The sequence below is a fragment of the Zonotrichia albicollis genome, chromosome 4 (assembly GCF_047830755.1).
Source record: "Zonotrichia albicollis isolate bZonAlb1 chromosome 4, bZonAlb1.hap1, whole genome shotgun sequence".
NCBI classification, from domain to species: Eukaryota; Metazoa; Chordata; class Aves; order Passeriformes; family Passerellidae; genus Zonotrichia; species Zonotrichia albicollis.
Window position 1 is genome coordinate 13225990 of NC_133822.1, and position 25881 is coordinate 13251870.

Sequence of the window (25881 nt, forward strand, 5' to 3'; positions counted from 1 at the left end):
TCCCTTCATTTAAAAAGGCTCAATAAGAAGTACCTCAAATCAGATAATAGTGAATTTTAACTGTGATGTGCCATAGAGATTATGAATATTTCAGATAACTATTTTAGGGTGGGCTAGGTGAAATATTAAGAAGAAAGTGCTGTTCATCCTCCTGAAATTGTGACTCTGTACTGAAAAATGTTTGGAACCAAAACTATACCTGTGTTTCAACATGTTTGGGGTTTTAAATAATTTGTATGACTATATCTATTAAGTTTAAAAAAATAGGGAAAAGGGGACTGACTGTCAGTAAAGCTATTGCTGTGATAAACCTCAAACTGGGAAAAAGGCTGGTTTTCACTTTCTCTACCTGCTTTTTTTTTTCCCAAAAAAAGAAAATCCTTATACAATAAGGAATTAAATTAAACTGCATAATTTACCAGCACACATGCATTTCATCATCTGGCTTACATACACCAGCTCTGAGTCAGAAATACTCACTGAAATGTGCTACTCTTGCAAGCACTACCTAACTTTGCTCTGCTATTAATCACTTGTGATGCAAGCACTCCCACCCATTTCTGAGAACAGTGTAGGCTGTCTGATAACTCACAGGCTTCGAGCTGCCCTTATAAAGTTGTTCCACTTGTGCATACTTCCTCATTCTGCTAGTTTGTCAGTGAAGATGAATCTCCTCATTTACATAGTCTTGCTGAAGTCAACTTTCCTTGCTTTGACAAATGTTTTTGCAGTTATTTTAGAAGAAGAAGAGAATGCTAAAGAAGCAAAACTTACTGAAACTTGTCCCATAAAGCTCAAAGCTAATCGGAAATGTGATGAAGGAGAGGATTGTCCTTATCAGATCAATTTGCCTCCGATGACCATCCAGATACCCAAAGAATTCAAACTGCTTGAGAAGACTCTCAAAGAAGTACAGACCCTTAAAGAATCAGTAAACAAGCTGAAAAAATGCTGCCAAGATTGCAAGCTGCAAGCAGATGACAACCAGGAAAGAGACAGAAGTAATGAATTCCTGCTACCCAACACTGCAGAAAACAGCGAAAGCCAAGATAACAGAGTACAGGAACTGCAAAGCAAAGTTAACAGAATGGCAACCAGCTTAAAAAATGCAAAGAGCCAGATTCAGACACTGCAGGGTCGTTTAGAGAAGCTGAGCCTCATAAACATGAACAATGTGGAACATTATGTTGACAGCAAAGTTGCAAATTTGACATTTGCTGTGAATAACCTGGATAACAAATGTTCTTCTAAGTGCCCAGCAATGCAAGCAAAACCTGGTATGTAATCTGTTAATTCTTACTGCTGTATAAGCTTTCAGTGTTTCACATTTCACTAGTGTTGGATAAACAACTTAAAATATATTTTACCCAAATGGCTGTGTTATTAAGTTCACAAGTACCTGCTCTTTAAGTGTGTATTTATACTCCTGTAAAATATTTCAGCAGCCACTAGAGGGTTACTGAGAGCTGCAGGTGTTCAGTCCCTCCTAGAGTTGGACTTCATTTAGGGACTGGAAACATTAAATTTTAAAGGACAAATTTTTTTTGCAATTTAACAAATAAACATGAAAAATTAACCTTATTTTACACCATATTACCCTTCATTAGAGACATGAAACATCAGTGACCAACACATTTTCTCCTTGGATGCAAAGGGTTAAATTTTCTCTAGGTGTGGCTTAGAAAACTGCCTTTTATTTTTTCTCACTACAAAACTGCAGATACTCTGAAAAGGGGTGCCAGGTATGAAGTGTACCTAGCAAAATGCATCATTTTTAATGGATAATAATTTTCTTTTCATCACAGCAAACACCTGTAAGGCTCAGCTAAAAAAAGCTTACTAACAGCACTTCTCGACTGGGTAACATATGTACCATCACTTTAACACTAAACTCTGTGCATTAATTTAATATATAAGGAGCATAAAAGAGAAAACAGGTGTTAGCACTGAAAAAATCCACCTTTTTCTTTTGCCATTTAATTATCCTAACAAAGGAATAGAACCAATGCTCTCTTTCTAATGTTTGCTCTTATTAAGTCAAGATTGAGGGGTTTTCTTAAAGTCAAAGTTTTTATATTACATATAGGAATCCTTGAACACAAGAAATGCTCCATAGATTGTCAGTGTATTCTACCACTTCGATATCAAACATAAGAAGATAAAGCTCTCGAGAGACAAAACAGAGAAAGAGGAGGCTGCATTACAATCTTTAAGTGTCTTGCTTAGCATCCAAGCTTTAAAAAAATTATATCTACACATATTGGAAATGGATAGATGTGTATGTACAGCTGAAATTCTTGAAAGTGTTCTTCTTTGAAAAGAGGAAATAAGTAGCAATAATAAAGGTAATGCTCTTACTATATTAGTTAATCAGATAAAAATCGCTACAAATAAATTATGTTCAGATACCAAGCATTCACAACAATAATGAGTAATTTTTGTTACATTAATAATGAATAATAAATCACATTCAAATACAGTACTCAGATAAAATAACAGACTAAATTACTTTTTGATATTCCTCACATTTACTGAATTGCTGGATAGTGTTCAGGGCACATGATTATGTAGATATTCCTTATATTTTTCAACAAGACACTAAAAACATTTGCACCAGCAATATATTCATTATGAAAGCTGGCAAGGAAAACAGCTACAACTTTTTCCTATTCAGGAGCCATTCCTGCATCCACTGAAAGTAATAGTAAAACTTTATTTAAATAGGAGTTGAATTGCATTATAGAAGTATTTTATCTGAAATGTATATTCTCTGTTAATAACTGCTCTGAAATTTAGTCTACCAAAGATTTTGCACAAAGTTCAGTGAAATAAATGAGAATTTATTGTGGATTTAGATTAGGCTTTAAAGCCTTTGACTCCTATACTTTGTGGTTTCATAAATGTCCAGTTTTCTGGCAAACAAGAGGTCCTGAGTCTTGCTCCCTGCTGCAGCCTGAGATCACTTCTCCCTTTCAAGAAGTAATTTGCTCAAATTTTCTAGGAAAAAATTACAACAGAATCTGAACATGAAAATGCCCATACATTCAAATCTGCAATAGGAATGAACACTATGGTTTTGACTCTTAACTGAGAACTTCTGAGAGCTCTCCGTATCTCTTAAGAACACAGAATCCTAATACCATGCTGTTGAACGGAATTAAATTAATGGATGACATTGTGGATCAAAAATGGATTTTCACTCTGGGGAAAAAAACCTGGGGTATTTTCCTTCTGAATAAAACACACCCATTGGTGGGGAAAAGGAACCGTTAGCAGTGAATGCTGACTTTGTTCTTTTCTGTAAAGCCAGCAATGCCACATACACAGGAAAGCACCATCACCTTCACCTTTCTAGGACTCACAATTACAACAGATGTAACAATTTTATTACTTTTTTCCTGCTTCCTAAAGTACAGTCAACATTAACACACAAAGCCTTCCTAATGACGTTATATTCTCTATCAAATGATGTTTACTTAACAATAGCCAGGTTAACATCATTCCCATATGGACAAAGCTCTTCCTCTGACATACTGCCAGATGCAGCTGGAAATTTTAGGCAGGTTGTGAAGCTATACGTTTAAATACAAAAGGCAGCAAGTGTGTAAATACAAAGTATTAGAAATATGAATTAAAGAAATCAGGTTGAATTTACATGAGATAATAAAAGGATAGAGTAGAGAAAGGGACAAAATGAAAGCAAATAATCAAAATGCCCTTATATTAGGCATTTTGCTTAAAAAATGTAGTCTAGCTGGGTTTTTTTAGTCAGCTATCTGATGCAGAGATCCTAGATGACATCTGTTATACAGTAAATCTGATGGAAAAGATGTTTTTCCCTAGAACTGAAATTGTTGCAACACTATTTGTGATGTAAAAGCCTCTCCAATGCAAGCTCTGTATGCCATATCAGTCTGGGTAAAAATTTGTTATATTTTTAAACTGAAATTATGTTCATTCTAACACTACTTGTTCTTTCACCAGTTATACAAATAATGCAGAGAGACTGTGCTGACCATTACACAGCAGGGAGAAGGAGTAATGGAATCTACAGGATTAGCCCTGATGCCAGAAACGGGAGCTTTGAAGTTTACTGTGACATGCAAACACAAGGAGGCGGCTGGACGGTGCTGCAGCGGCGTCAGGATGGCAGCACTGACTTCAACAGAACCTGGAGTGACTACAAACATGGCTTTGGAAACCTCAGCAGGGAGTTCTGGCTAGGCAATGACAAAATTCACCTCCTGACAAGGAGCCAGGAAATGCAACTGAGGATTGATCTGGAAGATTTCAATGGGATCAGAGAATACGCCAAATACGAGCACTTCTACGTGGCCAACGAGTACCTCAAGTACCGCCTGAGCGTGCACGGCTACAGCGGCACCGCCGGAGACGCCCTCCACTACAGCCGGCACTACAACCATGACCAAAAGTTCTTCACAACCCCGGACAGGGACAACGACAGGTATCCCTCGGGAAACTGTGGTGCCTACTACAGCTCTGGCTGGTGGTTTGATGCCTGCTTGTCAGCCAATCTCAACGGCAAGTACTACCACAAGAAGTACAAAGGCGTTCGCAATGGCATTTTCTGGGGCACGTGGTATGGTATTTCTGATGATACTCCCACTGGATATAGGCAACCCTTTAAATCAGTAAAGATCATGATCAGACCCAAAAGTTTTGTGCAGTAATTCTACACATTCCTCTTCACGAGTTTGCATTGGATTGCACTCAAAATTGTACTTACTCAGTATTATAGTCAGAAATCAAGTATTCAGTTATGTTTGGCAAAAGATTGTTCTAGACAAAACAACATACTTCCACATAATCTTTTTAGAGATGGTTTGACCCATATAATGCATTAAAACCAGCATTAAAATATCTGATAGTTATTGCTAAAACTTAACACCAGTTAGGTCTTGGTTTTGTTATGTAAATATTCTAAACATTGCTTTTGGTGCTTTTACTTACTGTGATATACCACATTTTATGATTTAAAACTTTTATATTGTCTTCCACAAGTTGTGTCTGAATGAATACCTACATTTTAACCTGAAAATAATTCAGAGATGTAACTAATATAAATTTGTCAACCCTTTGTAGAAAACCTAGTTTCTGTAAAACAGTCTTTTTCCATCATCTATCCTTTGTAACTTCAAAGGTATTCCACAGCAACATCAATATAAATTAGGAAAAGTACTAAAAATTATTATTTTTAAAGAACTAGAAAACAGAGGGCCACATGGTTTGCCCAAAGTCACAAAAAAAGGCTTTGAAGAAAACAAAAAACAAAGATGATTCCTCAAATTTCATCCCTTTATCAAAGGTTTATCAAAGTTGGTAGAAGAATTGAATAAAAGCAGAGGAAATAATTATAGAATCATAGAATAATTAAGTTTGGAAAAGACATTTAAGATCATTGAGTCCAACTGTTGACACATAACTGCCAAGTCCACACTAAGCCATCTACACATGGATAGAGTATGTACTGAACAACAACATTATTGCTCTTTTTGGCTCCTCCATTCAAGCTCAAGGAAGGAGACATTATGTAGCTTATTGCACATTTATGCAGGCAGGTAGACAGGAGGAAGGAAGACACATCAATAAGAATCCACATTCTTTGCATCAATGCCTCTAAATACATGCAAAGAGTTTCCAGTGCCATTTTGCTTTCTCCTGAATCCTTTAGGTAAGTCAAATGTTACAAGATGCTCTTGTAGAGACTCAAGCTCTCATTCAAATAATTCTCAATCTACAAATCATTAGATTCTAATGAAACTAAAAATTATAAATATTTTGTAACATAAGAAAATACTCTTCTCCCCTTTTTTAGACTACACGTTTTGCAGCCACAGAAACATAAAAATATACTGTCAGTTCTAAGCAAAAAAGAGAATATATGATCAAAGATTTTTTTCTAAAATATAAAAAATAAAAAAATGAAATTGTCAAATAGTGCAGGAATTTCAATTTAGAGATACTGCTATTAAATATCACATTGTAGACTGTGAGCACAAGTTTGACTGCACATATTTAGACCATGTCTCTATAAAGATAGTGACCAACATTGAGTGGAGGTGTCACTTATCTTAGCAAGAGGCTATTCTACTATCTTGCTTACACCAATCCTGAGATGCAGAAAAACTACACCAAAACTATATCTTTAGCAGCTAAGTGTGGTCATTGTTGGCATAGCTTCTTAGATTAAAAGAGACATGAAAAAAAAAGAACACAAGTATACATCTGACCTAATACTTTATAAATATTATCTCTACTTTTTTCAAAGATTACAACAAAGGTATTATGGCTATAAGTAATGCAAATGAAGAACACTGGCAATAGCTAAATTGTAAAATATTAATATATATTTTAAAGAAGTAAATACTTTGAAGGATAGTTCAAATATAATTTGGTTTATTATATGTCAATTCTAAAGAGCAATGAAAAGTTTTAACTGCAAGATGTATCATCTTTGCTTGACAATATGTTTTGAAGCTATAGAGTATTTATTTTGGGATAAAAAATAGTTGTCTAAACAAAACAAAAAAGCAACTGATGAAGTGTCGGTTAGAAGAGTAAATATCTAATTGCATATGATTACATTTAATCATTTTGCATGAAATGCACAATTTGTTCCTATTCATTATATGATAACTAGCTAAGTGTGACTTATGGTATCTACAAGATTCCACTTGAAAATGTCTTTTTTACTACAAGTTGTAAGAGAAACTGTCCTTTTTAAATCTTGTTTAAAGGAAACTTTGTAAAACACAGAAATGTTAACAGAATAAGCAAATGTAACTAAAATCACCTGCAAAAGCTTTTACTCATGTCTTTAAAAACAAAAAGCAAAAAAAAAAGAGAAAAAGAAAGTGTAATGCTGTTACGGACATCTGATTATGACCTGCCTGGAACTGTTGTAGCTGAATCTCTGTCAATATGCACTAGTTTTACAAAGTGTAACTCCATCTCCTTGTTGCAAACATTATTTGTTTTTGCTTGGTGTAATAAAATAAGAATGTCCTACTGTTAAAGCTGTACAACTGTCATGGATGTACATAAGGACTACTAAAAATTCTCATAAATAATTCTATTGATTTTCTGTAAAAATTGAAGCAGTAAGAAAACACCAATAACCAACAGAGATTACTATGCAACATGCCAAGAGAGTACTTGCTAGTAATGACAGTTCCTTAGAGATCTGTTTAATGATCCTTCAGCTGCCAGACAATACCAAGGGCTGAAAACTCAGATATTTTTTGTAACTGTTCATATTTTGGAAGAGGAAAAAGTAATTTCCCAATGAAGAGTTTACACAACCTCTATCTTTAACATGAAACAGGAGAGGCAAACCAATGTTTTGACCTTTCAGATCACATACAAGAATCATTAAAGGCTGTGTATACAAATATAAATACATACCCCAAATTCAATCATGCAATTTTTTGTACAAAGACAAAGCCCTTGATCTCTGCCTAAGGCTTAATAATTCAAAACATATCTTTCAGTCTATGGAAAACATTCTACATAACACTGATTAGCATATAAAGATACTTGTGGTTTTAATCCTGATAATATTTAAATAGTGAATTTTAGAGGAAAAAATTACTAATAGTGGGTTTGCTAGCAAAATTCCTATGGCTTGTTTCCAAAATATAAAGGCACAAGCCCATGTGTTCAGTGTGATCAGCCAAGCAGACTGTAATGTCTTGGCTTCCTATACATTTCTTAAACAAAACCAAACCAAAACCAAAGGAAAAAAAAAAACCAAACAAACCAGAGAAGAAATTCAAAGAAGGTCTGAAAGCACTGGTGCTTTTTCCTTCCCTTTTAAATACAAATACATTTCCTTATTTGTGTTTATTGGGAAAGACTGCAGTCAAACTTGGAGTGAGTTGAGAACAATATGTAGCTTGACAAATTGGTGAGGGAAAAAAAATTACTTTTATGTGTTTATTCAGTAAAGAACTTAAAATGGTTGCCAATTCCTACCCAGACCCCTACTGAAAAATGAAATCAAAATCAAACAAAAGTGCCAAATTGACCCAGCTTCTATGATTTACGTGCCATGGAAAAATCAAAGCAGGAAGAATGCAGCTTGAATTTTCACAGAGAAAAAAAAAAAAAAGATAATATAATTAAATACTGGCCTAAAAAGAAAGGTGATTTAAATATATTAAAATATTTTTAGATTTTTGTGTTCTTTTTCTTTCAGGATAAAAAGGTAAAAATGGTACACATAGGCCTGAAGACACTGACAATAAGTTTTAAAGAAAAATGGCTAAGCAATACCATCTACAGGTGCTGCTAGATACAAACATCTCCCATAATAAATTCATCTCTTTCATTCACTGCTTTAATTAAACTTTTATGGAGTTACAGTTATTCTGCCAGAAGTTAATTTGGCTGTCACACTCAATAGTAACCAGAAACAGAGAACAAAATTTTAAGATGGTATGTCAAGTCCAACCTTCACACAAGTCATGAGGACATGGAAATTATGAAAGCAATGCTATTTTCTAAGTCCTCATTCATCAGCTTTTTCTTATCTTAATTAAAGGAGTAATCCGTTTGGAAAATAATAATAGGAAAAAAGAACCCAAATTACCTGATTATGTTTATATAATCAAGACAAACTGGAAATTTAATTAAGACTACATTTCAGCAGGAGTAGTATGCCATCACTTAAAATTACACTGTACAAAATAATAGTTGGCTTTACACACTTTCAAGCAATTACATGGAGTGAATGATTTTTATGGAAAAGCAGGATGCCCTTTGAGAGACAGAAATCCTCATGCCTTTCTTCAGACAGAATACAAAAGCCTCTCCACCTCACTCTGCGGTTTAACCTCCATATGCTAAATCCAAATACAAGGATTCTTTCTCATGCAGATATTTAAGGCTCTGTTCATTCAGGAGTATTTGGACACAGGTGCTTGGAATAAGTAAATCAGGAATCTCCTTTTTAACCCTTAAAGAAATCTCGTGTGTGTAACAGATGATTCTCCACCAATGAAGTTTCTACTGAATGTACAATTGGTCACATTGCTCTGGCTTCCTCATCACATGGCTGTGCTGACATAAAATCCCAGGCAGACCCAGTTTTTAGTGCAAATTTGCCTTGTCTCAAATACACATTTTAGGTGAGAAAACAGGAAGAGACAGCTTTGGAAAACAATATAGCAATATAGTTGTCAAGTTTCATGAGTATCAGAAACAGCTGAGAAAAGGCCAAAATGCAAGAGGATGTTACAGTTAAAGGTTATTCCTTCCCACAGTCTCACACTGCAGAGCTCTAGTTCCTCTGTATGCTATGAAATCTGCACACTTGACTTTATAACAGCATAAAAAACCAAGACATCATAAATTCTTTCAAACAGGCTTTTCAGAAATGAACAGAAATACCATCTGCTTTGTGATAGTTCAAACACACCCAACCACTTCCGGGCCTTGTTTCCTCTCAGTATCACCTGCTATTGGTAAGAAAAACCTCTCTGTACAATGAGCAGGTTATACCAGCTCTGTTCCCATTCCTGCTGTTTGAAAGCACTTGTAAATCCACTCAATTCCTCTACAGCTTTTTTAGGAACAGTCAACTCTCCTGTTGCAACAACAATTTGCTTTAACATCCACAATACAAATTATTTCCTACTTGCTGGAAGCTGTTGCAAAAAACCATACTCCAGCTTATAGAAACATAATCAGCCCTAGCTGACTTCCCAAAAGGTTTATTTAATTAGCAGTCAGATTCCTGTGCATAGAGGTGGAAACAACATCTGTCTCAGCTGTCTATGCCAACATATTTATATGATTTTCTGTTGGGCCAGGAGCCTTTGAGGCTTGTCATGTGGAGTGTGCCAGGATCAGCTCAAGCTTAAAAATATTGTTTGCTGTCAATGTACTAAGCTGTGTCAAGATTTTTATATCTTTAATAGAGCACATACATATGTGGTGAGTACTAAAACAAATTATGCACTGCTATAGTTACCATGCAAAAATATAGTGATGATCACACTTTATAACAGCAGAAAGCACATTACAGAATGTGTATGGGGACAGAAATTAAAATGGTGATTATATAAAAAAAAAGTTCTATCTTTTAGGTACCTTTTCTAGGGAAATTTTCATTTAAAGATAAAGAAACTTCTTATTTAAAGGAAACTTGTTTACACTCACCATTTAACCTAAGTTAGGAGAGAATTAAATGCCAGTTTGTTACCAAAAGAAATTGAAAACAACTCTAATTTCTAGAAGGGCATTGTTAGATGTGTCTATGTCACTGAAGAATTATATGAAATATTGATTCTTGGTATTTATATTTGAAAGTTGTAGCCAACCTTTATGTGACTTACTCTTCTTTCCTGCAGCACAGATGAGAAAAAGGGGAAAAATGTGAAGCACCTTTCTCCCCTCAAACAACATTCAAACACATGCATCATTCTTTGACATTAAAGCCCTTACAGGTAGCAGATAGACATGAATCAGCATCAGATAATCAGAAACACAATTTGCTTGAGAAGTCTTTGTCATACAGTTAATTTCTTGAGATTCTAATTGAGATTTTGCTCTGTGTTTCCACTAGAACTGAGATTTTGGCTAGCGTCTTTATTAGCAGTTCAAGTGCTTTTGGCAGTCAGGAGTTTGAGCTTCAAAATAGTAATGAAAAATATTCATGAAAGGTTCTTTCTGCTTCTTGGTGGCAATATGACACTTGGACATCAGAGATTAAGAAATGTAGCATAATAGTGACAATTTCCACCAAAAAAAACCGCACAAATGAAAGATTTGGTGCTGGTATCAGATAGGGGACACTGATGATTTTATAGGATATAGAGTGCAGCAGTTTACAATAGACCAGTCAGGAAAATGTCCCAAAGAAGTTTATTCTTCTGCATGTTTAGATTTAGCAAATAAATGGCTGATGTCTGTTAGCAGGAAGGGATTATTGTGGTACCTCCCAAACAAGGTGCCACTCACTGGATCTGAAGAACAGCAAAGCTTTCCATTCACAAGTGCACTATTCTGCAGAACAGGTAGCTGCTTAGTAATAAATAAAAACACTTGGTGAAAAGAAGTCATGATTAATTAGGTGGCTTTTTTTGAACTCTGTCAAGTTTTTACTATTTCTACCTAACCCACAAAGCTAAACAATGTTACTATTAATGTCTTACTAAAAAGAAAGGAGAGATAGTGTACATGTTTTAATTCTTGCTCTTTGTACGTTTGAGTATCTGCTGCTTGCATGAGAAAAACAAGACAGGTTTGATGGGAAGAGGGCATATATCTGTTTTTAAAGGAATCTTATTATAACAAAAGGTGTCTCTTCTGATAAGTACATGCTGTGCAGGCATAAAGGACCAGCCAGTGAAACTGAGATACTATGATACAACTCTTCTTCTGTGGAAAAATCCTGAAAGCTATACCAAGTACTTGAATCCAGCATCAATGCAAGAAACCTCTGTGGTGACCAAAGCCATATATTTATCCCTGAATTATGTATAAAGTTCAGCAAAAGAAAACAAATACGTCAGTGGAAGAGAAGAAATGTGAATAAGTGATGAAAAGCCAAACTCACAAGTAAAGTACAAGTGCAAACTGTTAAAAACCGTGGTAAAATAAATGAGTCATAGCTCTCTTCTAGAAATTGACCAAATGACCAGAAGATCTCATTTATGAAATATTATGCAAATTTCTTACTTTATTTTTCCACTGCATGTTTTTTTCCTGAGTTGGAAACAACTCTAAATACTAAGTTTTTCCTGTATTTGCCATTAATGGCTTACAGTGTTACCACTGTTAAACAAGTTAGCTTTAAATTTGATATGCAGAATAACCTCTTTGGAAAGATCTTTTGAGAAAAAAAAAAATCAAGCAAATAATCTAATAATCTTCTAGATGAAGTCTAGAAAAATTAGTTTTCACCTTGATTAAAAATAAGGAAAACAAAGCAAAAATGCAGAATACAGTTTAGAAGGGGCATGGGGGCACTTCTGCTGCTGCCTTGGACTGAGAATAAAGGCGGTTTGTGCTGCAACAATCCTGGAAGCTGTGGGCTCCCCATACACTGGCACTGGACTGAAAACAGCAGCTTCAAACTATGTCCAGTATGATCTAATAGCAGGATAGCAAAGGTCCAGTCCTATTTTTCCCTTCACTACAAATCCTTGCCATGTCCTTTCTCCTTAGATTGTAGGCAGAGAGTGAGAGCCAGGGTAGCAAACTGATCTGACAGATCCAAGATGGAAAGAGTCCAAGGTAAAGCAGCTGTAGGTAAGAACTTCAAGAAAACCATGAAGTATGAACAAAGCCTGATAAGGATACAAGATAGAGATGTACATTCTTATAATAAAAAGGGCAGAAATTGGCAGGTCTCCCTTTTTAATGTGGGAAAGACAAGAAGAAAGCTTCATTGTTCACTACAAAGGAAACTTAAGCTGGGATATAGAGAAAACTTTTTATAAAACCCTGGCAATGATGACATACTGGAAAAGGATATACAAAGAGCTATCTCCAGCAATTAAAGATTTAAGAATAAATTAGAAAAATATCTGCAGAGAATCTACTTCAGTGGCAAATTTGGTTTAGATTTTCTCTTAATAACTCTTCTGGCCTTACATATATAAGGATTCCATTTGATATATATTTTATATGTAAACTTTTTATATACTTCTAGTATTTCAAAAGACTCCTTAACATAAAAAAATCACAAAAGAAATTGAGCTCCAAAAGGTTTCTTCTATCACCATCATCATATCATAGTGCCTTAGGAGCCACTTACCTGTGATTTTCCTGCAGCTATGGAGCCTTTTAAAAAAACACAATGCAATTACCTCTACAGATAGAATACTACAAGACCAAAACCAAGATCTCTGTATTCTCATTTCCCTTAAGGCCATGATCACTGTAAAAAAATAACATGATTCTCTATCAAGCACAGCATCCCGAGCAAGAATGTGATACTGCTTCACAAAATTTTCTTATCACTTAGAAAAAAAGTCAAAGAAATGGGGACAATATAGATAGCCTGTGGTAACAACCTTCAATTATTAACAGCAAAAGATACACCTCAAAATAAATTACTTTGTACTGCTACAAATAGAGAAATCTGGGGCATGTGGTACCTCATCTAAACACTGAAATGCAGGACATGCTGTTAGGTCAGCGGGTGCCTGCTCCTCCTCTGCTGTCAGGCCAGTGGGTCCCTCTTGCTCCTCGGCCTTTAGGCCGGTGGGTCCCTCCTCTTCCTCTGCTCTTAGGCCGGACGGTCCCTGCTCCTCCTCTGCCTTTAGGCCGGTGGGTCCCTCCTGCTCCTCCTCTGCCTTTGGGCCGGTGGGTCCCTCCTGCTCCTCCTCTGCCTTTGGGCCGGTGGGTCCCTCCTGCTCCTCCTCTGCCTTTAGGCCGGTGGGTCCCTCCTGCTCCTCCTCTGCCTTTAGGCCGGTGGGTCCCTCCTGCTCCTCCTCTGCCTTTGGGCCGGTGGGTCCCTCCTGCTCCTCCTCTGCCTTTGGGCCGGTGGGTCCCTCCTGCTCCTCCTCGCTGGGCGCTGCTGCAGCCGCCTCACCGGTAGGTGACTCATTCTCAGGTGCCAGCTCTGGGTCAGCGGCACTTCCTTCATCAGCCCGACTCATTGTTTAAAGGTCTAGAAAGCAACAAAAACACCAATACAGTTCATTAGATCCAGGGATGTATCTGACTGTGAAAGATAAATGTGTAGTGTAAAAACCACTACATAAACATGTCAGACCCACATTCAAACCATAGAAGTCACAATGAGATTAGATAACTCTACGCTTACAACTTCATGAAAGACTTCTATCATACTCTTGAGTATTTTTAAACTATCCTGAAGAAAGCTTTTATTCCAGTTAGGTAACACAGTCTTTTAGTAAATGCACAGACAGAGAAATTAAAGAAGGTTGGAACAAGCAGTGTTGATGGAAAACAATTTTGCTATATTTACATTATAGAAAAATCCCATATTAATATCTGTCATATAGGAATAGAAATCTCTAAGATACTTCTATTAGAAACAGTTAGATAAGGACATTCAGTACTTACCTCTCAGCAAGATTGGACTTAATGCCATAAAGTTTCTATATTTTCACTTTGTGTTTACTATCTTGGTCCAGCACTTGAGAATTATGTTCCTAAGCTTCAATCATCAGAACTCTTTGGGATGTGTGAAAATGCCAAGGTGGGTGAGGGAATGGGAAGTGTAATACAAGGGGATACAATGCCCCTGGTACCCTGATAAATCAGCAATGTCCATCAGATAGGTCTTCATCATTACATCAAATGTGAGTTAATACCTGCAAAACCCATCTTCTGGCATAACAGCTTGTTTTGTATATCCAAAGAGTTTTAAAATACCAACTTTTTACATTAAGAGACATGAAAGTTGACAAAAATATCTCAGGAGGAAGCTAAAAGAGACATAGGGTGATCCACCAGAGGCAATAAACATCTTCCAGAGGGAAGGGAGGGGAAGAGGGACTTGTGAGGCACACAGAAAACTTGCCATGACATAGTGAGATAGGGGAGGCATGGAGCACTTGTAGAGCAAGGAACAGTTCCAAGTGGAGATGGAGGAGTTCAAGAATTCCTTCACAAGTTCACTGAAGTTGTTTGAGATGACAGGAAGGGACAGATCAGTATCACAGTATTTTAGTGCAAAATTCTGGGAGAAAGATAATTGACTTTTGCAAATGTTCACCTGACACCAGAAGGTCTTCCTACATTAGCTATTATGAAGAGGATATTGTATTCTGCTATGGAACCACATCACAATAAAACCCATATCAGCTGCCAAAGTTGCAGAATCCTCTTCAAATTAGGCAGTCTTGACATTATTTAGCATTTCACATAATATGTGGGAGACCTTCCTCTTTTAAAAAAAGAGTGCTCTCTTTGAATCTCACTATAAATCAAGGACAACCAAAATTAAAACTGTAATAAAATTAAGAAGAAATTTTGAGACTACTTCTATAATATACACCAGATCTTTTCAATGAAACAGACAGCGCAATTTGGCATTGCACAGCCAGAAAACTGACAGTTAAGAAAAGTGTAATTGCTTTTATAATTGTGGTGGGAAAATGGATACAAAAGTGTTGGGTTGTTTGTATTCACCTTTTGAAAGGTCACTTATCTATAATGGTAGTGAAAGTTAAACTGGCAAGTTTATTACTTTATTCAGCATTGTTTGGAATTCCTTCAGGAACATTTTGACTTTTACAGAGCTTTCAGTGTCTGTATTGGCTTATGAAAAAAAAAGCAATTTCATGATCCCTCCTGGACGAGTCAAAACATTGTGAAATAACTATAAACATCATAGAGGCCAAGAAATAAACTCTGAGTTACTGTACATAAACATGTACACACATTTATAAATAGCAAGTGATTTTTCATCCCTAAAGAGCTGCTGAATATTTGAGCAAATGCATTTTGTGTTTATGGCTACTGTTACTTTATTTGTTCCTCTCAACTTAGAATTTAGGCAGAGGGAAAAGCACTGTGGCAGAAACTCTTACTCGAACAATGCCAAAATGTGAGAGTTTCCTGGGTGCAGGCATATTCATCAGTGCTTGTATGTGAAACATACAGTTGACATCCGTCAAAAATATTCCTCCTCCCAGAACAGCAGTACAAAAGAGTCCTCACCAGGACTCCAGTTTGCTGGGCAGGGAGAGAATAAAAAACAAAATCTTCTGAATCTGAAAAGTTTATAGTGTTAAGACACAACTATAGAAATCTGAGACAGAAAAAAAACATTAGAAAAGCCTCAGCTAGGGTGACAAGCCCTTGTCTCCATGTGGTTTTAAGAGAGAGCAGAAATAAACATGTAGGTTTATGGGGCATTAAATAAGTTTTGCAGTCTTCCGTTACCTACTACATTACTAAATATATAATTTAGCTTATATAAAATTAGATCTATAAACTTCAAAAAGCAAAGTGGAAAATTTGTGTCTTTGCAGTATCTGGTAAATAAAATGTCTAATTGAAATAGGACTGAAAGTTGTCATGATTTCTATCTTCACGGAATAGCCCAACAAGTAAGGATGTTTTCAAACTGGAGAACTGCAAACAATATCACAGCCTTGATCCAAGACACAGAATTGCAGAGAACAGGAATTACAAGGTTGTTTTGGAACCTGGGTCAAATCAGGCTGAGAACTGTCTTGTGAAACAGCTTCAGGGCAGCAATAATAACAGTAGTAATAAGAGAAGTCTAAACTCAGATTCCCCAAACTAACTTCAGCTTCTTTACTTCTGTCTCTCTCTAGCAAACAGCAACGTTCATACACAAATCAGTGCAGAATTTAGGTAGGTGACACTCAGCTGCATTTGTTATATTCAGAGGGACAGATGCAAAAAGCAGTAAAATTTTATTCTGAGCATAAAGAGAGTCAGGTCCACATATGAAGGTGAATCACCTATCTCTGTGTTATCATCTTATTGCAGGGGTTCCACACTGCTGTCTCCTATCACAAAGCTCCATACCTTCTTGGTGTTCCTCATGGACAGCTCCTCAGGGCACTGCCTTTTTTCTCCACAAAGCAACCAAATAACCCCAGGTCCCTTCTCAAGGGACACCTCACTCTTTTATAGCATCTTCATTTCATTGGGTACAGCTGTGCCTGTTAAAGTCAGGCCTGCTCCTAATCTTTGCTAATTGGCCCAGCTGCAATTCTTCAGGGGTAAGATTGCTTTCTACACTCTCTTTATTTTCTTATATTCTATCCCCCTACATCTCTGCACAATTGCAGCCTACAATGGATGCCTGGGGAGGGAGAGAAGTACCCACCACTCATGGTGTGGTGATGCTTCTTTGAACCCATGCCCTTTCTCCTTGAACTCACTCCAAACTTTCAGTATTGGTAAAATCTAGGGGGATGGAGATTTTCATTTTACCTTGGCATGACATGAGTAACCAGTGCTTCTTGTTGCATCTGGCTCCTTGAAGTCACCTAGTTCTTCTACTGGATGAGTCACTGAATAATCACAACTTTTCTATGCCACTAGGTTTATTTCTAATGTTGAATCATCATTTGACAACCCTTTTTCTAGGCTGAAGCAGCCAATCCACCTGCTGTCATTGGCATGAAAGCCTTTCTCTGCCTTCCACTGTCCTTATCCTTCTCCAAAACTTTTGCAGTTCTACCATATCCTCTTCAAAGAGAAGGGATGAGACCTACAGGTAATATTAATAACAGGAGCACCATAGATTTATTCTGTCACACAGTGATCCTCTTTCCACCCTCTAAAATTATTTTTAATGCTTTTCCCCTAATGTTAAAGTAGAAGACCTTTTGTTTTAACTGGGCAGAGTCTGTGCTTCAGCATGAATGGATGTGAGTCTCAACAACAAAACCATGCCAACAATGCTAAACAATATTAAACAATACTTGAATCTAAAACTGCATCATGTACAATAGGACATTATCAAAGGCATGTGAATCAGAATGGATTGTTTGATTAGACTGTACAACCTCACCACTTTGGGGAAATGAGAGCGCACCATAAACTGATAACAATTTCTACCTAAACTGCTCAACAATTTCCTTCATAAGTTCTGCTGTTTTCCCTTGTTTTTAAGTCTCTGCTATTTGGGATAGAACCACCCTGAGCCACACACAGACTTTATCTGCTGGACTTCTAATTAGATATGGCTAAGATAAGGAGAATTTGAGTGGTAAGATTTGTCACTTCCATTTCACATGGTTTCCATGAGGAACTTACTTTCCTCAGGAAACTTCTGGTAGTGTGACAAACAAGAAAATCCCTGAAATCCAAACCATTGTGTGCTTTGCAATGCTAAAGTACAGAGGAGGAAACAAACAAAACATAATTTGCCTAGCTACTGAACTCTAGACCTTAAGAACTAAGAAGATTCAAGGAAGCAGTTCAGAAATGCACCACTAAAAACCCCAAAAATACAAATACAGGTGGCCCTATTTTCCTATGAAGTGAAGTCACATTATTTCTTCATTACAATTATAGCAAATGGGTAAAATTAATCCTGCCCAGGAAGACTAAGTTTATACCCTCTGGGTACCTGCAGCAGTTTGTGATTATTCTGTGATGAACACAAAAGTTAGAAAAATGTAATCCTTCTACATGTAATGTACATGCAAATGTAATCCTTATTTGCAGTCTCCCCTGCAAATAATTCCTCTTTCCTTGAAATCTCTCTTTCACTTTAGCCTAAAAGTGCATCTGATAATAATTTGGCTTAAAAATCTATTTTAAATCACTTTATAGAACTTCTGTGAGTTCTAGGTTTTTTTGATCTTTTGCATGAAATACTGAATATTCTTTGGCATACAACACCAATAAAATGGCAAATAAGGATTGTAATTCACTAAGAAATCATGCAGCTATCAAAAGTGGAGTTCTAATTATATCTTCATTTATAAATTTGATACAGTTTTATTTTCCTGCAAATGACAAGTCAAAAAATGAAAGAGGGAAAAAAGTAAGTAAATAAATGAATGAATAAATATTAAATAAATATTCTTTCACTGTTGGAGTCTGCTACATGCTATACAGCTGATCCAAACAAAAGCATGAAAGTTAAACAGAATCAAGATAGGAAAAAATATAGAAGACATAAGTAAAACATTAAACACATGAGGTTTCATATGTATGGAGAAAGAGCTTCTTCCTAGCAATTACTTTTAATCTTTCTGTATTTTGTAGTTTGTGTTTTGTTCAGTATTTTTAACCATGCATGCTTAGGCTGTATCTAATGAGAAACAGCAGCAACAATGAAATATAAACATAACTGAGGCTTAAACATCTTGGAATGGTTTCTTGAACTAACTTCTCAACCATGCAAAGCCTGACAGCTTTAAAGGTGATGCAGAGCCCAGTTTACTGTGGATTGTGGGCACTGATAAAGCTCTGCCTGTGCGAGGAGCAGCAAATGCCAAGCTCCTGGAGGAAAGGGGGGCTGTGGGAAAGCAGCACTGTGGTTTCAGAGGAGGAGGGAGCCCAGGATCAGGAGCACTGACCCAGGCAGAAAGGGGAGCAGCAGCGAGCCCCAGCTTGCCGGGGCCGGATTCCCCCGCAGCAGTCGGAGCACGGAGTTATCGGAGTTATTTGCTGAGCTGGCTGGCATCTAGCGGAGTTAGAGCACATTGCAACACACTTGGTAGACATCTGGAACAGCTTTCCCCCTGACCAACAATCTGACATCCAAATTTGGTATTGGTCTCAAGGGTGAGAATTTTGCAGATTTTTTTTCCCAATCCACTATTTCTGAAAACTTGGGGGGGAAAAAAAAAACAACAACACCCAACCTTCCAGGCTCCATCATGTCCCAATATATTTTTGATACTTTTTTGGCTTTCTAGAATTCAATTTTTGTATACTAGACTATCATGAAACAGGCTAGCCCTCTTTGTGTTTAGCCTAATGATTTTTTGAGACTGAGTAATGTAAACCAATGCAATAACTTAACACATGAATGTGAATCTTCATTAAACTTTCCACAGTGAAAATTACCAATGGACCAGAAAAATAGGGCAATTGTCTTTCCTCTTGGACACTGAGATGTCATTTCAGATTCATAAATAATCAAAGCCAGACAGTGACAGAAATAGAAATAGAGCTAATGAGATGAAAGTATTTGATGACTAAGTATCACACTTGCATGGTTATTTATGAAAAAGAAACACATGGAATGCAAAAAGGAGACAGGAATTAAGTAACAGGCCCAGATTTCGTTATTACTTGTGTTGCAATCTTGCTAAGACAATGCAGCTTTCTGTGCATTTTTCTCTCTCATTACTGGCAGTAAACAACAACTATTACTAGAATTCAGCCCCTGACTGTACATCATCTATTGCCCACATGCCCCACCTCATTTTTTTAAATTGTTATGTGATGATAATGTGGGGTATGAAGTCCGGAAGAGTCTTTTAAATTCACTTAAGTGGTTCCCTACTTATTTGTAAACCCTGTAAGGACAATTGTCTTATGGCTTATTTATGGAGACCTCAGGAAAACATTTATTTGCTTGGCTTCAGAACTGCTACAAAGCAGTACAACACCTAACATATTGACCAAGACTGACTGACAGAGAGCGATTCTGGTGCTTTGGGCTATCCCTTCAAAAAACCAACAACAAATAACTGTGTTTTTCCAACACATCTGCCAAACTGTTTCTATACCGGCTGGCCGGGGACATTTCAGCACAGGCAGGCCGGCTGTAGCTGAGGTGCCCTGAGGGCCGGGCTGCCCGCGGGACCCCGGCTCCTTACGGCACGGGCTCGCCCGGGGGTCGCGCTCCTGACCCTCAGGGACTTCTCAAACAAGGCTGTGGCGGCGCCGCTTGACTTACTTCCCGCCTCGACGTCGGAGCCGCTCCTTTGCCTCTCTTGGCCCCGGTCCCCGCCCCGGTCCCGGTTCCCCTGGTTCCCTCCCGGCCCAGCCCGGCCGACCGGCGTCCCCGTCACTATGGCGACCGGCGCCCCGCCTCCCGCCCACCTCAGCCGCTCTCGCTTCTGATTGGTTGCGGTGTCCGCCCCGCCGCCCAATAACAGCAAGCTCTCGGCAATGCCCCGCCCTCCCCGCTCTCCGATAGACCCGTGGGCACGGCTGTAGTTCCTTCCGCGCGCTCTAGAACTACGACTCCCAGAAGGCTCCGCGGCGAAGCCACCGCCTGTTTACCGGCCGTGCCGGTGCCGCTCCCCGCGTGCAGCCCCGCCACGTGACCGGCCGGGGGTCACGGCCGCCCGCCGGGAGCGGCCTCGCCCCGTCAGGTCCGGTCCTGGGCGCTCCTGACGCGGCTCTCGGGCGCTCTCGCCGTGCCGGCGGCAATGAGGGCGCTGCCCCCGCGCTGGGCGGCCCTGGCTGTGCGAGCGGCGGGCGGGCAGTGGGCGCCGCCCGTGCCCCGCCGCGGTCGCAGCGGCCCCGGCCCGCCGCGGGAGTGGGCTCTGTCGGTGAGCCCGCGGGGCCGGCTGCGGGTGCGGCTGCCGTGCCAGGTGAGCGTCCGCCCGCTGGACCCGCAGCGCTGCCCGGGCGCGGACCGGGTGCTGGTGGCCGTAAGCCGCGGCAGCCCCGGGCGGGAGCGGGAGCGGGACCCGGTGCGGGTGGAGCACGACGAGGCGCTGGGGCAGGTGGCGATCGTGGCGGACGGCGTGGACAGCAAGACCGCCGTGGACATCCGGACGCCGGTGATGTTCGGTGAGGGCCGGGAGAGCGCGGGGGTCCCACCGGCAGCTGGGCTGGGCTGGAAGGCGGCGTTGGGAATCGGCATCGCGCCCTGGCTGGTTCCGAACGCCCCGCTGTGTGTCCTGAGCTCCGGCACCTCCTGGCTGTTGGGGTACGCGGTTTGTCGGTGACCCTTTCGGTAAGAGTGGTTTGTGCTGGAACCTGAGCTGGTCAGGGGCACTCGGAGCGCTCGCTGACATCTGTGCTTGGCAGCGGCTGCTCCAGGGAGACCTCGGGGCAGCATCCTGGGCATCCCTGCCCTCCTGGGCTGCTCCAGAGAGACCCGGCCCGGGGCAGCATCCTGGGCATCCCTGCCCTCCTGGGCTGCTCCAGAGAGACCCGGCCCGGGGCAGCATCCTGGGCATCCCTGCCCTCCTGGGACTGCTCCGGCAGGGCTGTGGCATCCAGCACCATCCTGGGCATCCCTGCCCTGCTGGGACTGCTCCGGCAGGGCTGCAGCATCCGGCAGCTCCGGCAGGGTTTGTGTGTGGAGTGGGTCTCCGCAGGATCAAAAGAGCCCGGGAGGTAACGGTGCCGATGAAATAAAGAAGGGCTCCCTTGTCCAGTACAAGCTTTGCATTATCTTTTTGGGCACAGAGCTATAATCTGTGCAGGGTTCCTTGTATGGAACACGGTTTGGGAGAGCAGCTGTAGTGGCTGACGCCAGGAAACATCTCTGCTGAGCTGACAGTGAAGTTCTGGCAGTGGCCCTGAGTTTAGGGAGTACAAACTCAGAGATCTGTGTTCAGTCAGTAATGTGATTTTGGTTTTTTCCTATGCATTTGAGCAATTTTCTATACTGTACAGAATGTTTCATCCTGCTGGAAAAACTTTTGATGTACAATGCACCTCATCTGTTGCTTTCTTAAAGTTATTGAAGACTGCTGCATTATTTTATTTAATGCCCTGCTGCAGTTGTGATACGAGAAATGATGAATAATTCCACCCTACTTACACTTCATTCATGTAATCTATGACTTTTATAGAATATGACATTACATATAGCAAAGACATTCTGCACGTTTTATCTTACTTTACTTTTTTCCCACCCTGTGTCTTAGGGAAAATTTTGCAATGTGCTTTTTTTTTTCTAGTTTTGTTTTAGAAGGACCTGAACTGTATATAATTCAAAAATGGAGAAGTCCTATGGGTTTGACATCACATCATTCTCACATTTTCCAGTCTTACTCATCCCTATAATTTAATTCTTTTTAAACACTGCTTATAACTGAAGGGGTGTTTCTTAAATATGTTTATCACAACTTAGGGTCTGTTTTGTTTCCTAGCAACAAATATATGCACAAATATTCTGTAATTAAATACAGAATATTTGTACTTATAATCTCACCCTTGCTGCCCTCAGTGTGCTTTGCTCTGTCAGAATGGCTGTGCTGATTCCTGCCATGACTCCAGCAGCCACTGCCCTGCCTCTGGTCACAAACAGATGCTCAGGGAAGGGTAAGAACAGAGCAAATGTAAATTAGATTTCATCTAAGCATTCTCTTAGCTGTCAGCTAAGCTGTCAAGCAGCTGTCAGCAGCTGCCAAATCCTCTATTTTCATCATAGGATTTTCAGAGCCTGATACAGCTCAACCCTTCAGTGCATCTCTGTGCTGAGTGTCCCTTTACACATGGAAACAGTTTCAGGGTGAAAGCTTCTTAGTAAACTCTTATCAGTCCCACAAATTAATTTCCTGCTACTTTATCATTTTAGTATGTGGTATTCCAAGGTCCTCCTGCAATTTGTCAGTGAGTTTTTGACTAGTCTGAATAATTTGGTGCCATTGATATAAGTTTTCAAGCTTGCTATTTGTGCTGATTTCCAGCTTCTTGTGCTGTTGAAGTTGGTGCACAGCTTATAGCTGAAAGACAATATGGAACTAAGGATATTGTTAAAGACATTTGAAAATCCAAGTTGGTTCTCTTAAACAGATCAGCTGTTACCTCTTTATTCATTGAACTCAAGCTGGACTGTCTTCTCCAAGAGTCTTGTAGCCTTGACTCTTACCTGAGAGCTGTCTTACAACTCTTATTTTTATTTTTTTCCTTCCCTTGCTTGACAAGCACAAAGATTACCTTGGCTTGTCTGTAGCACATTCACAGAGTCCATCCCATAATTACTGAGACTCAAACAAACCCAGTGTCTCACTTATTACCCTTCAGTCCTCAGGTGTGTCTGGGCACTGTAGTCCTTTACTATTTCAGTTTCTCCAGGAGCTCTGAGTGACTGTTACAAGTCACTCCAGAGCTGGTTATTCTCAAGGTGCAGAATTCGTTGTGTTAAGAGGTGAAGAATTTCAGCCTTCATAAAGGGTTTCAGTGTGAGGAATCTTCCTGAAAGTCTTGATAGTCAATCCTGATTGCTAGAAGACAATAATTTTGTTTTTGTCCTGTCTTTAAGATTCTTACTATATTCTGGATGTCAGCCAGCACTGCAGAAAGTCTTAGGGGCTTTCTTCTTGAAACAGGTTTTCTGTTTTGTAGGTTTCTAAGCTGTTCCACTTGGGTTTGTGGTAAGCTCGTGCAATTCAGGTTTCCTGGACAATCTGTGGATTGTAATGTCTTTCCATAAATGTCTCTTTGTTACCCCATAATTAGCAGGATGTTACTATTGTTTGTGTTGCCATCCAGGTGCATCTAGAGATATATTTACAAAAATGTAAAGGTATGGGGTTTGGGTGTTTTAAGTTTCTACTCAGTGAACTAGAATTTTTGCTTGCACTGAGTTTCTACTTTAAAGTGTCCTTTCAGCTCTAGTTTGGGGTTTTTTTTTATTTTCTGAGTATTTGTGCTTGAGTAACTCCAATTATTTATTTAGAAAAGTATTATCCATTAAATTTCATTGCATAAACAAAAGATCTTATCCCTTGTAAAAAAACATCTCAAACCAGAAAGGAACTGTTGTTGCTGTGCAAACACTGTGGCTTTTCTCTGCCTTTCCTTGGATGTGTGAGGAAGATGTTAGCTCTGTTCTGCTCAGGTGGTTCTGCCTGAGCTCTCTCAGCTGCAGGAAGCTGAGAGGTTGATGGGAATCTCTTTTCAGTGTTTTCTTGTTTTCTTCACTTTGGAAGTTAAGGCATTTCATAACAGCTTTCACAATTTGTCTTGGAGCTTATCCAGGAAGCTGCAAGTTATCTAAAGCTCCTTAGAGCCTGAAGGAAGAGCATGTGTGGAAGATGCTGAGCTTTAATGTGCATTTCAAACCAAAGGCAACCTCTCAGCAGCTTAGTAGGACAAGGACCAGAAGATCCTCTGTTTGTCTTTGTGTCTGTTTTTGAGCTGTATAGGATTTCAATACCATAAATGATCTGGTAATCTTCTGTGATGCATCTAACCTTCACTGATGGCAGATGTCAAGGAATTTCTGTTTAATCAAGCTTATTTATTTTGGCATGTGTTAATTAAACCTGAAACCAGCCCTTTGATTTCTGGTTAACTGTACATTGACTGCATGAGCATGCAGAAGTAAATTGTACTGAGGGCTTGCATAACCATAATTTGAGATAATTCTAGGGCAGCTGAGTCATCTGAAAAGAAATAATTATCCACTCTATTTCAAGTATTATAGCTTAAGGCAGCTTAATAACTGGGGTGCTTAAATACCCTGGGGTACCTCTGCCTACATTCTGTTACCAGTGTTTCAGTTTTCCTAAATACCTTAATTTCTGATACAAGTCTTTTACACCACTAAGATCTTCATGCATTCTTTGTGGTTTATGTGGCTAAAGTTGGCTTCAGCCCTTGTCTTTGCTAGGGAGGAATCAAACTGGCTATTTTTGGAGTTTTGGCACTGAAACAGATTGTATCTTGTTCCTCCTTGTTAAAATTTCATTGGCAATATTATCTGGCTTTCAGTCTGCTTCTTTGTGGAGTTGTTTATCCTTGGTTTGGGAACTCAGAAGAAAAAAGACAGAGAGGCTCAATTCCTTGTCCACTAATTTTTGTTATATCAAGGCTACCAAACTGGTGTGACTGCAGAGGATAAGGCACAAAGTGTATTCCAGAAGTCCCTGGTGTTTCTTAATGACTTGTTTACGAATTTTCAGATTTCTGGGTCCTCTTTTAGCACCCATCTTTCATAGCTAGCTACCCTTTCAGATGATGGCAATAACACACTCTACAGGATCAGAAGATTTTTTTATTAAGCTTATTCTTGTAAAAGTCTGTGTTTGTATCATGACTAAACTGAGCACTCTCAAGCCTTTTCCTTGTCCATTGTAAGAGCAGGAGGGTTTCAAGCTGATTTAATTCAAAGATTTGTGCAAGCAAACTGGGTTTTGGGACTCTCTTCTCAGAAACAAAATAGCAGAAGTCTTGGTTGTGGACCTTCCCAAGCACTGTGCAGTTGTCCAGTGGGTGAATTGAGCAGTCTGGGCAAGACAGCTTGTTCAAAACCAACATTGCTTTCCAGTTTACCTCGTATAGCCTTTTTTCTTAAGGAATTGTTAACCTCTGAATGTGGTCCACATCCTGCACCAAATTTAACCTTGGCTTACTGCAGCCATGAGGATCATGCTTGCTGCAAAGATGTTGTGTTTCAGCTCTGTCTCTTGGATTCTCCTAGTTTGCCAGGTGACAAAACTTCCCCTTGTTGTTAATAGGAGCTCTCAGTCTCTCATGTTCATGGTCTGCAAGCTCACTGTTGTTGTGGTCCCAGGGGCA

The 25881-nt window shown here is 39.3% G+C and overlaps 3 protein-coding genes across 4 annotated transcripts in view; 2 read left to right on the top strand and 1 right to left on the bottom strand.

Moving 5' to 3' along the window:
• Positions 1-20472, bottom strand: part of CCDC146 (coiled-coil domain containing 146) — a 65657-nt gene extending 45185 nt beyond the window's left edge. For both annotated transcript variants that reach the window (XM_074538827.1, XM_074538826.1), the window contains exons 1-2: positions 20348-20472; positions 13128-13642 (exon numbers count right to left, since the gene is read on the bottom strand). In XM_074538827.1, coding sequence (XP_074394928.1) covers positions 13128-13631 — 504 coding nt within the window. In that variant the 5' untranslated portion in view covers positions 13632-13642; positions 20348-20472. The remainder of the gene's footprint in view (positions 1-13127; positions 13643-20347) is intronic.
• Positions 539-11243, top strand: FGL2 (fibrinogen like 2). The gene is made up of 2 exons (XM_005482638.3): positions 539-1277; positions 3985-11243. Exons 1-2 carry the CDS (start codon positions 539-541, stop codon positions 4689-4691), a joined length of 1446 nt encoding a protein of 481 aa, XP_005482695.3. The 3' UTR covers positions 4692-11243.
• A 212-nt stretch (positions 20473-20684) lies between the features above and the next one.
• FAM185A (family with sequence similarity 185 member A) overlaps positions 20685-25881 on the top strand; it is a 36824-nt gene continuing 31627 nt past the window's right edge. The window contains exon 1 of the mRNA XM_074538837.1: positions 20685-21192. Coding sequence (XP_074394938.1) covers positions 20826-21192 — 367 coding nt within the window. The 5' untranslated portion in view covers positions 20685-20825. The remainder of the gene's footprint in view (positions 21193-25881) is intronic.

Excerpts from the sequence above, each read along its gene's own strand:
- FGL2 (XM_005482638.3), top strand. The coding sequence starts at position 539 with ATGCAAGCACTCCCACCCATTTCTGAGAACAGTGTAGGCTGTCTGATA. Across the intron at positions 1,278-3,984 it reads AGCAATGCAAGCAAAACCTG|TTATACAAATAATGCAGAGA; the intron begins GTATGTAATCTG and ends TTCTTTCACCAG.